Genomic DNA, 12,097 nt, shown 5'->3' with positions numbered 1-12,097 from the left:
ACTTTGCATATAGAAAAACCCAACAATCACACAAGAGCAAGACCAATTGTGAAACTGAAACATGCAGAAGTGGCAGCTGTTACTGCACTGGTTGGGGTTTAGAGGATAGTGAGAGTGAGAAACGGATAGGACAGAGGCAGATTAACAACAAACATCAATCCACTTGCTGCAGACTTAGAAACCACCTGAGACACACAGTTCACGTTACTTTCTTGTATCGCTTGTTGCCACAGAGAAGTAGTGGCTGACGTTTGTTGTTAACCCGAACCAGAGACCACATTGTTAAAAATCTAGATCGGCTGGAAAATGTAACCGTTTCATCCCACAGTTGCGATGTTACTCCTTCCATCTGTATGAGGAAAATCAATTTCTTATTCTGGCAGTTTTGACAGAATTACTCAGTGTTAGTTCGCACCTTTCAGGAACTGCGAAGACGGCATCTTAGTAAATTTACCACATGTAAAAATGGGCCAATTGACAATTTATCTTAATCTTTGCATTTAATTTGTAATGTAAAGTATATTTAAAACAAAAAAACAAATATGCAGCAGAAGTCCAACCAAAAACTACATTGGATGTGTTCAGGACTGTTTCAGCCTCCTACCAGCAGTGTTGGGAATGTTTTGCTTGTTCTTTGGCCTACTTCAATATTAGATCTTATCTTTTGGCTGGAGCAAAGTTCAAAGTTTCATTTGCTGAGTTGAACATCTACACAAGTCATTTTGTACGAGTTAAATATTGTTTGTAATTCATAAAATGTGTCTTTGGTTGAACTGAATTTATGATAAATTCTAATGGTTCCAGTGTAATATGAAGCTCTTTATATCCTATGTTCATGAAATCATTTTTAATATGGATTCATATTCAGTTGTTTACATTTAAATGCAGTTTCATACTGTAATATAGTATAGCTTGGATCTTTTATCCTTTCTACTCTGGCAATATGTTTTCTGTTTTTGCCTGAGCTGCGACTGAAGATACGGAGTTCTTCGCAGGAGTTATTTTCTGTTGCTTTTCTTGCATTATGAAATAAATTACTTCACAGGCTCCTCACCATTTTTAAAACTGCTCTTAAAATCCATTATTACACTTTGGCTTCCGACCCATCATGAGATGTTGCTGTTGTTTTATCGCAGTTTGTGTTTTTATGGGGTGTTTTTTTTCCGATTATGCGCGGCTTGCATACATACCACGAATGAAATACATTGGTTCTGATCTTGATAGCTGTAACTGAGACCAGCAGAGAAGACGGACGCATCTGTTTGCTTTAACTGTTGGCTCTATCTCAATTCTTTTTCCAATGCACTGCAGACTTGGCATCTCCTCAAAGTTAGGCTAGAGGCCCAATCAGCCTTTAAACCTTTCTGTTGAGATTCCTGCCTTTGCTGAATCAAACATAGAAACTTCTGATACCTGATTACCATCTTCTGGCTAAAGCATGTCACTGCTTCTCCAAAACAATGTTATGATCACTGGGATTAGAGGCATGCAATTTATAACACAAGCTTTACAAATTACAAATGCAATTTTAATCCCTTCATAGCTATCATTGATAATGGCATTTTCTTCAAAGAAGCTGCAGAGGAAACTTCAAAGTCTCAATTAAAGGCCTCTCAGCTAAAATGTTAAGCTGTTGCACAAGTTTTCAGTGTAAAATGTGACTGCATAGAGAGGGAACACAGTCGGATCCACGTGAAGCTGCTTTTTCTTCTTCCCTCATACATGTCTGAGACTGAGCAGAGCCACCAGGAGCTGTCTCGCCCCCCGCAGCAAGTCTGGCACAGGAGAGAAAAACACTTCACCTACTGTCACTGTGCGCCAACGGGTCTTCAAGACAGAAAGAAAAAAAAAAGAAAAAAAAGAAGATAACCTGCTGTTTTCTGCAGCGACAGTCACAACTGGTTGATGACTGGACACAACAGAGGAACCCACCGCTGCTGGTGACTTTCAGATAGCTCTGTACTTTCCTTTCTTTTTCAGCGCCCTACGAGCATGCAGGAAGAGAAAAATGTAACTTGTCTGCGCTCCCTTTGACGTCAAGTATGATTTCAAGAAAGTCAGCCGCTCTGACAATGAGAGCTTCTCCAAGACGACAGACAAGCAAAAAGCACTCAGATATCTAAATGAACCCTCCATCCATCCGTCCATCCATCCATCTAGAACTTTTTCTACTGACTTAACAGCTCCCATTAGTCACAATAACCCATTCACACACACACACACACACACACACACACACACACACACACACACACACACACACACACACACACACACACACACACACACACACACACACACACACACACACACACACACACACACACACACACACACACACACACACACAACAATGGAGGCGGCAGCCATGCGAGGCCCTCAGTCTATCCATTGGGAGCAGTTTGGGGCTCAGTGCCTTGCTCAAGGACATATGGAATGATGCAAGATCGAACCTGCAACATTCCAAATGAGCGATGACCAACCCAATCAATGTATGAATACATGCACTTAACAAGTGGACCACCAAGGCTGCATTAAAAAAAACCTAATATATTATTATTATTATTTATTTTAATTAAATTATACTGATGCAGTTAGACCTTCTATAATATCAATCATACGGTCTTATTCACTACAACCAATAGCTGTTCACATTTCAAGAGCAGAGCTGATAAACATAGGCTTCCTAAAATTTAAAGGCTAAAATGATCAATACAATATATTACAATATATTGTGTTGGAATTGTTACAGCTTTATTCTCATCAAAATCATTTTGGTGAATTTTTTTTTTTTTAACTTCAAAATATAATTCATGTACAGTAGAAATCATGCTATTTACTAATTATTGTGGAAATACTTGAGCGGGGTTGGATGGTGCAACTAAACTGTGCAGTGCTGCTCTCTGCTGGCTTCGCAGTACATGTGAGCATGCTGTGGTCTCATACAGTATGAAGGTCAGACGAAAACGAGAAATTCTGAAGAGGCAGCAGGTAAAAGGTGAGCTTTATGGTGAATGTTGACGTTAAACTGAAACATAAAGTTTAACACAAGAGTTTGTTGATTGTACTTAATTGGGCAAATAGAGACAGACAGACAATCATGCACACTCACGGGAAATTTCAGCAACACCAATCAACTTCAAACATGTTTATTTTTAACCATTAGGAGGAGACCAGAACACCGGAGGTACACACACACGCACACAAAGGGAGAACATGCAAACGCAACAGTGAGTGAACGTGAACTACGAATCATCCTGTTGTTTATGTGCCTAACGTTTGTTTGAGAAAAGTTAGAAAACGTGCACTTGAAATTCAGATAAATAGTGGATATTATGGGGAAGGGGGCGGGGCCAATAATGATGGACAGCGCCTCCAGCCAATGAGCGGCTGAAGCGCACGACCAACGTGACAACGAGGAAAGAACAATCTTGAGTTTCACTTTCTTTTTTCTGTAAAAAAAAACGTTGGAAGTTGAGCTTCTCTGCTGCTGAAAGACGATCATTTGGTGTGAATTTTAAAGGCTCGGATTCCTCCGTTTTATTGCAGGCTCAATTTAAACAGGTTTGTTTTCACACATTTCTGGATATCTACTCATTAATATACAGGCAATGTTTACAGCGCAACATGTGATTGAATTAAAAATATCCTGAAGGTCTTTGTTCTTATTTTCAGGTGAAAACATGTCTGTTTTACTGAAGGAAATAAAACAGATCGACCAAAGAGCAGCCTCCAAACTGGAAGGTAAGTGAAAATAACAAAAGTACATTTTGTGTGTCAATGAAAATGCAGTCACAGTGTTGGTTTCGTTTTTGAGTACGTCTGTGCTGAGCTTTCCTCCCTCACATTATTACTCTTGTTTGTCAGAGAGAGAGAGAGACATAAAAGTGAGTCTGGACTTTAATCTTTCCAGGTTGAATAGACACAACCTGACACTTCATTTCTGTATGCAATTTCGAGGAAAAATCCAACAATTATAGAAGAAATGGCGGCCAGCCTTAGTGGACAAAATACCTCACATCTGCCACAAATCTGAGCTGAGAAGGATCTTGTAGTCAGGGATGAGCAATAGGAACGTCTCTATTAATGCACAGCACATGCAAACTGTGATTTGTCTGCTGTGTTTATTAAACACGTTATGAAGAAGAACTTTATTCACCAGGAATAACAAGTATGGCCGGTTTGTAACCACGTGACGGAGCTGCTTTAAAATATTTTGGAGCCACAGTATTTAATGCTATGTCAACAATATTTCAGACACCAAACAAACAAGGTATATGACAACATATGGGAGACCACTATTAGTTTTACTATAGACTTCCGGAGCTCTGATGAGGTTTGAGGTCAAAATGTAAGTATTCGATGTTGAAAGTATCAGGAACGGTTGATAAATCAAACAAAAATCATTTTGGGATCAAAGCCAAAAGGTTGGATCTGGTCATCGCTGTATAAATAAGACCCAAAGTATTTAAAAGAGATCTTAACAGTAGAAACGGTTGACTCTTGAAAGTAGAAGCTTGCCTGAGAGCTAAAGTAAGCAGCTCCCCGACAACAAAGTGATCCGCTTGAATATGATTGTAAGAACAGCCGTTAAACATATAATGGAGGCCTGTTGTTAAGAGCTTTGTGCATTAGGAAAATAATTTAAAATTCTATATTTTACAGGAAGCCAACTCGGAGAAACATGATCTCCTGTTAGTTCCTTTCAGCTCTCTGGCCGCAGCATTTTACATGGCGTGTAGACTTCTCAGAGAGTTAACAACACATCTGTTCTCTCAGGGCTGAAGTTTTGCTCAGACTCAGACCTCAAGTCGCTGACTCATGACGACCTGCGGGAGATATTTCCCGGAGAATATAATCTCCGGAGGAGGAAGACCATCTTTGAAACAATACACAAACAGGTGAGTTAACAACCTGTGAAAGACTCAAAAGAGGACGAGTCATTGTCTCACAAATGAATGATACTCAAATCAGATTCTACATGGAAGGCGTATATGTTGTGGTTTTCGATGGTTTCAGCAGCCTATTGGTTTGGTCCTAAACGAAATGAAGGATTTCATCCCTGAAGAGTCTTTGAGAGGTATGTATACGTAACACACACAACATACTGTACATAACAGCTCTGACTGTTGTGAAGAATTTGGCATGAGAGAACAACAGTATGGACAATATTGTTGGTGAGTCCATCTAATACACAACATCATCACACATTTCATCCAGCTGCTCTCAGCGACACTGGCGTGTTGGTGGACTACCTCCACATCCTGAAGGACATGAAAGCCCAGATGAACAACGTGCAGACTTTCCTGGATGCTCACATCAGTCTCCTGGAGGACATCAAAAAAACTCAATCGGACAAGAAACCTGACCAAGGTCACTTTTCTGGTTTATTTTTTTGTTCTTTAACCTCGTTATCACAATATTCTTCACTAGGGGCATGAAACATTTGGCCAGTAAGCCAAAATGAGACCATTGATTCAATCCAAACCACAAATGACCTGGCAAATCCTTAGAAGTGTAAAAAAAAAAGGCATAAAGAAACTGCTTTTCTTAATTTATTTGAAGAGCAGAAGGCAGCTAATGATGTAAACTAGAAGTGATTATAACGATATTAGAACACTGCAAGTATTAATTACTCATTTATATTCAAAGCTTTATAACAGGAGGTAATATTGTAGAGATTGTGAATAGTCCACCCATTCTCATTCACTGAATGTTAATTACTTGAGCTTTAGGCAGTAGCAGGCAGAGAGAGTGTGGTTGTGTTTGCCCTGTGTGGTGAACTGCCCAGTCCCTGACACACACAGTCAGCTGACACCTCCTCCAGACCTCCAGGACACTGAATTTGATAAAGTGGATATACATATGAATGCATGGATATTGTGTCTCTGGGTTTGCATCTTCCTTCTATTATGTATACATGCTTTTATGGTTTTTTAATGATGATTGCAGGGGGTGTTGAAGTGAAGAAGACGTATTTACAAGATCCCATCGACTCAACAAGTTCTTTGTTGAGTAGTCCATCTTCTCATCTCCCGGCGGAGACCCACAAATCACCACCTGAAGATTCCAAGTATTCACTAAGTTCTTGGTTGAGTGGTTCATCTTCTCGTCTCCCGGCGGAGACCCATAAATCACCACCTGAAGATTCCAAGTATTCACCAAGTTCTTGGTTGAATGGTTCACCTAACACTGTCCCATCAGAGACCCAAATATCAACCCGACCTGAAGACCCTCCACAAAGATCATGTAAATGGCATTTCTTTCAACTTTTTATCTTTATCTTTTCAATGTTTCACTGCCAATACCAATATTCTTTCATTGGCACTTGCTTTTAGATTAAATTATAACATCAGTCTACTTTAAGATTTTTATAAAAGGTAGGTTTGTCAAGTACTTTATGTTGTTTTATGTTGCAGTCGATTCAGCAGGTACCAGTCGAGCCAACACCGCTGGTCCAGCGCTCAGTGGCAGTCCCACTGGTTTCTCTTCACAGACAAGACGTAATGTAACTTATGTTGTCTCTTATATCTAGTGGTTTTGTTTTTCTTCTTGTGACATGAGAATGGATAGTCCTTTTTTTGTGTGGCAAGTTTTAAAATGATTAGTCCGTTTTTTCTTGTTATTATTTGGTAGTTTAATCACTTTGTTCCACAGACTCACTTTTAGCTTTTAAGCTAAAACACCATAATTGCTTGTTTACCTGAGAGCAGTTTGTATTGGTTTTTGAATTAACTACTTTGTGCGTACTGTATATACAGCTGTGCGTCTATTATTAATTAATTTCCTTCTGGGATTAATGCTGTATTTTCTATTCTATTATTTTAATAGAAACAATAAAATACAAGGTGGAAATCAGCGGGGTTACTTTAAATGCCCATATGCAGATTCTGGACAAAGTACAGAGTCAGGACTCCTCCTTGGTTTCGCTCAACATGGTGGAAGGTGTTGACGACAGTGATGTCACACTTCTTTTCTGTCCGATTGCTTCGCGTACTGGGACGGATGTTGAAACGGCGATGAAGAAAGTCAAAGGTGAGAGACTTTTTAGCTTGACAAAATATACCAGAGATGACTATATTGGTCCCCATCCCTATTAAAGCAACTGTCGCTGTGAGTGTTACTTACAACACTTTATAAAAACTATTAAAACTAGGCGAGACTGAATTTTGAAATTTAGAAAATAATATACCTGATACAAACTAAGTGGTGTGCTTTGGACAAAAGGTTTGATTCACACGAGACACACTGGGTTCAAAGAATGGACATGTGAAAGGAAAACGGCTTTATGTAAGATGATGAAGGAAGGTCCACTGTGTCACAGAATCGAGCAAATTGTTGTTAGCGATGTTTAAAAAAGGCAACATTTGAATGAGGATAGAGGGATTATTGAGCATATTAATTCAGAGACTTGGGCAGAGAAAATCACAGATTTGGGTGAGGCCACTAGACATGAATGTAGCTATACTTGATCAGACAGGGCCTTCAACTATCTTTGACTATGGAAAGCCAAACAGAAAGTTAAGTGATATTGTTGTCTAATAATAATGTAGAAAATTGTGTAGGGATATAATGAATTTTGCGGAATAGCATTCATTTTATCTCCTCTTGTCTCATCTCTCATCTTAACTGTTTGTTTCTCCACAGGTGACAAACGGGTTATTTTGGTTTTGATGCGCCACTCACATGAAGTCAAACCTGTAACCAGCAAGAGAACGTGGAGTGATTTCCCCCATGTTGTGTTGCATGTCATCGTTTTCTACCATGACACAGTGAAGGGGCTGCTGAACTGCCAAGAGAATACCGATGCCATCTCGGAGATAAGAAAGGAGCTACTGAAGCACAGTTATAAGACACCTGAAGAGCCTGTGGTCTCTGAATGGGCTAACAGTGTGAGATTTCTTTCTGAACCGGCTTCAAACATCAGGAGATCAAGCAGCCAGAAAAAAAATATTAGTTTCCCGTTTCGGCCCTTTTGGTGATGACGACATCTTGTCAGCTATTATAGGTGAAAGACATTGGTGCATTTGTAAATATTTAAACACATTATGGAAAATAACTCAATTTAATAGAACTACAATCGTGATTTGCACATTGGGGATGATGTTTCTTACAAGCACAATCAAGTTGTTTTTTGTTTTTTTTAATGTAAATGCTAAAAGCAACAAGAATGCTTACTGCTTTACTGCTGTACTGCAAGTGCTCCTCAAATTTGAATCAATCCATTGAACCACAATCTCAACAGTATTCAGGTGATTGATGTTTACCCGTTTGGTTGGAAAAAATGCTTAACTGCTTGTTTAGCTACATGTAAAGAGTTTTGATCACCTCTACGTAACCCGTAACTTTATATTGAAGTTGTACTTATTGTTTTCCCCAAGATGAATAATAAAGGCTAATTTGAAAACCCAACTGCGCTAACACAATCCTGAGTGCTGTGGCATGCTCCTATACATCTATACATTGTTTTAATATACCCTCTGTATCCTCTTCATGCTATTTCGTCCTACATTTTTTTGATAAAAACGTTCCCGACTTGGCTGTACTCCATTTGCATCTGAGTTTTATAGGAAAAGTTTTGTACATTGATAATGACAGTAATATTAAAATAACGGTAGTTGTTTCTCCATTGCAAGAAAGGGCCATTTTCTACTAGCAAAGTTTGATCTCTTAATGACACCTAAATAAAAAATTGCTCCCTGTAGATGTTCAGAACATGTTTCATTGTCACTGTCTCCATTGCTGGAGTTTTTACTCCATACCTGAAGTAAAAACTAAGGTAATAAATTGAGTAACGCTATTAACAGTTCTAAGTGATCTAATGTTGAAGAAACATTTTTCATTAGCTGAGAATATTTTTATAATGATTCTTGGAACACAGTAAATGTTATCAGTGAAACCAAGTATTTGGAACAATGACATTCTAACTAAGTAAACTTCTTTTCAAAATAAGTAAGGGACTTCTCAATCTATGGAGTCAAAGATCCGCCATACAATTTGTCTTCTTTCAAATTTTCAGGCGCTCTTATTTTGCGAAGGGAAAGTACTTTCGTTTGAAAAAGCAGACCGGAAGTCACGCATTGTTTACATCCAAGGTACTTCCGGTCAGCGTTGCCTATCGGCTGTCGTTCAGAAAGATATTTTTTACTCCCTTAAACCCTTTATCGAGTAGATCGTCTACTTGTGTGCGTCTCTCACACAATTTACGGTCCCGTTACGAACAACACCCCGGTTGGTTTCACTCATTTAGCAGCACGGCGCCGTTAGAAACTGTTAGCTTCAGTCGTGTTGCTCAGTGTTGAGTTCCAACAGGTGAAGTTCAGATCCTCCAGTTACTCACCCGTCCTGGGCAGATCCATTACTTCTTGTTGCTGTGGGTCAGTCAGCCACCGTTTGCTGTTATGACTGCTCTGGACAGTTTTTCATCTCGCGCGTCATGCTCCTCGGCCGCTTCGTGTTGACCCTCAGGTCCACGTGTTCATCAGGCGTCTGTGTCTGGAGCTCACGTGCTGCGCGTGAACTGTCAGCTCGGAGGCTGCACCCGTCAGCTCCCGGGCACTGCCACAGAGTCTGCGTCAGCACGTCCAAACACCTCCAGGTGAGGAAAAGGCAGCTTCAAACTCACCGAAGACCTGCTTAATGACTGTGATTACTTTGTGCAAATCTTCCGTTTCAAAACAGTCTGGTCCGTGTCTGCGGCCAGTGTGTGACATGCAGCCAGCTGGGATCTCCTACGGAAAGCAGGCCGCTGCAGGTGCCACAGATGATGGTGATGATGAAGATGAGGGGGGTGGCAGATGCCCGGTTGGACAAGGTAATACAGTGGAAGAGGGGGAGATAAGGAATGACTTGAAGAATACAGACCAGGTGGATATGGTCAGCCCGGATGTCCACAAAGACTCTGCGGCTGGTGAGTAGATGTTTATAATGCTGTTGTAATGAAATCCGTGAATGAGGTTCTATCTGCTTTTCTACAAGGGAGTGCACCAAATTGCAAATTCATCACCATTGCACTACCACCCATCCATCCACTACACCGCTTTAGCCAGTGCAGGGTTGTGGTGCACTGGAGTAAATCCCAGCTACCGATGGGTAAGGGCGGGACATCAAGCAGGCCGATATTTCAACTCAATCTCACTGTGAACAAGAGCGCTCCACCCTCATTATAATACCAATACAGTTTCCATACACTGCTCATTCACGCTCTGCATGTTAACGTGTTTTTTTCCAATCAGCAGAAAACTGATTTTATTTCCGATTTAACGGACTTTATAAACATTGTGTCAACGAGATGCTTTATGAACAATACCCACTTGTGTATATATAAAACACCATTCCAGTGATATTTGTGTCATCTTTCATTGTGTTTCCTACCAACACAGCATGCGTTTTTTTTTGTTCTTTACCAGTTCCTACAGAATCTCATGAGAAAAAGGCAAAGAGGAAGACGAGGAGGGACAAAAGAAAGACATTGAAGACAAGGCTGAAGTCTGATGATTTGTCTGACAGCTTAATGTCAGAGCTTCCCTTTGCTCTGGCCAGCCCTGCCACATGGAAAGAACTCGAATGTATGTCGCCTCAGCCGAGCTTCAATCCACTGGATCTTTGTGTCAGTCACTTGAAGTTTATATATTTCCTTGTTTTCTACAGTCACCAACTCAGAGTCGAGGGAGAAAAAGAGAAAGCGGAAGAGAGGAGAGTGCGGAGGGAGAGTGGACAGTGAGGAGGATGGAGAGAAGAAGAAGAAAAAGAAAGAGAACCAGCGGCCCAACTACTTCGTCTCAATCCCGATTACAAACACTCAGGTAAGGAACTGTTTCTTAATTTATCTTCCCATATCTGTTGCGAACGCGCTGAAAGAACAGCGGCAGCATAATTTCTGCCAGATTAGTCTTTTTATGGATTAACAGTAACTGGTCAGAAGTTGAGATCTCTGAAATGCTTTATATTTTTGTGGAGAAGACTTTGATATGTTCTAATGGGCTTTGTGGACCGTATGAAGCTTGGGCAGAGTCACGACACCTCAATGTCTACAGACTGGAAATCTCTTCAGGGGTAAATCACAGGATTCAATTACCTGTTGGCCAATGGCACTGAAATCTTATTGCTTATTGACCCCAAATCTCCTCTGAAAGGACCTCGATCGAATCATGGTCGTCTTCTATTGATACCTTCTCAATTTCAAGTTATTGAACTGCACAAGCTAACTCAGTTTTTTTCCCCCCTATTCAATATCCCCCCCCCCCCCCTCACCTTTGTCCCTCTCCTGACGCATGCCGCAATTGGTTTTTTTTGTTGTTGTTGTTTTTTTTCTTCTGCTGCCAATGATTGAAAGCAAATTTGTCCAATCACAGATCAGCTCAGCTGTGGCTGAGGTCCAGGACGCCATGCTTCAGCAGGAGCCCCGCTTGGCCAAAGCCATGATCCCCATCCCGACTCTCCACATCACGCTTTTAGTCACTCATCTGTCCAGTCAGGAGCAAGTCGACCTGTGAGTCCACACAGAACATGCACACCGACACGAAGCCCCGGATATCTGGAATCACCTTGAGAACATTTGATCTGCTGTCGAAATGCTGTGAATATTGATATTTTGGATTTTTAAACATTATTTGATCATTGAGGTCAGAGGTGTCATACATGTGACAAGTGGGGCAAAACCAGCCCACTGGGACCTTACTAATGTTAAAGTGAAAAATGAAGCATTAATTAAAAAAAAATTTCAATCTGAATAACTGTTCTCCTCACCCAGCTCCTGCAGATTTCTTTTCATTATGATTTCACTTAATCGTTGCATTGTTGTGTGTGTTCATTTACTTGTAGACATCAAATACGTTTTGGTGGTCTCAAGTAAATTGCTCCTTGCTGCTAAGATGCACTTGTACTTATGCTCACATACTATTTATTCCCGGATACAGAAGCCTTCAGAGCAAATATCAGTGAAAACAGTACAGACAGACAGAAGGCACCTACCTAGTTCAAATACATGCTCATTACTTAAGATGCCTTTCTTACACATCGCCATGCTCGGCATGAACTTCAGCAGCTCATCTTGAGTACATCTGCAGGCCTAAATACAGTGATTTGTTATTTCTGT

General features: G+C 40.5%; 2 protein-coding genes across 4 annotated transcripts in view; both read left to right on the top strand.

The window, feature by feature from the left end:
- Positions 1-3,462: 3,462 nt before the first annotated feature.
- LOC308142948 (uncharacterized protein) lies at positions 3,463-8,374 on the top strand. Of its 3 annotated transcripts, none has more exons than XM_080513571.1 (9): positions 3,463-3,564; positions 3,676-3,744; positions 4,780-4,901; positions 5,023-5,080; positions 5,221-5,373; positions 5,953-6,249; positions 6,420-6,503; positions 6,832-7,035; positions 7,648-8,374. In XM_080513571.1, exons 2-9 carry the CDS (start codon positions 3,684-3,686, stop codon positions 7,980-7,982), a joined length of 1,314 nt encoding a protein of 437 aa, XP_080369697.1. In that variant the 5' UTR covers positions 3,463-3,564; positions 3,676-3,683; the 3' UTR covers positions 7,983-8,374. The 3 variants fall into 3 exon arrangements, with proteins under 3 accessions (XP_080369697.1, XP_080369696.1, XP_080369698.1); XM_080513570.1 differs by having other exon boundaries at positions 5,020-5,080; XM_080513572.1 differs by lacking the exon at positions 7,648-8,374 and having other exon boundaries at positions 5,020-5,080; positions 6,888-7,018.
- Positions 8,375-9,191: 817 nt separating this feature from the next.
- Positions 9,192-12,097, top strand: part of akap7 (A-kinase anchoring protein 7) — a 41,363-nt gene continuing 38,457 nt past the window's right edge. The window contains exons 1-5 of the mRNA XM_080513683.1: positions 9,192-9,598; positions 9,682-9,910; positions 10,410-10,568; positions 10,651-10,805; positions 11,355-11,491. Coding sequence (XP_080369809.1) covers positions 9,437-9,598; positions 9,682-9,910; positions 10,410-10,568; positions 10,651-10,805; positions 11,355-11,491 — 842 coding nt within the window. The 5' untranslated portion in view covers positions 9,192-9,436. The remainder of the gene's footprint in view (positions 9,599-9,681; positions 9,911-10,409; positions 10,569-10,650; positions 10,806-11,354; positions 11,492-12,097) is intronic.

Source organism: Blennius ocellaris (assembly GCF_963422515.1).
Source record: "Blennius ocellaris genome assembly, chromosome: 18".
In the NCBI taxonomy this organism is placed as follows: Eukaryota; Metazoa; Chordata; class Actinopteri; order Blenniiformes; family Blenniidae; genus Blennius; species Blennius ocellaris.
The sequence above is the reverse complement of the archived record's forward strand: the minus strand, read 5'-3'. Positions and strand labels throughout refer to the sequence as shown.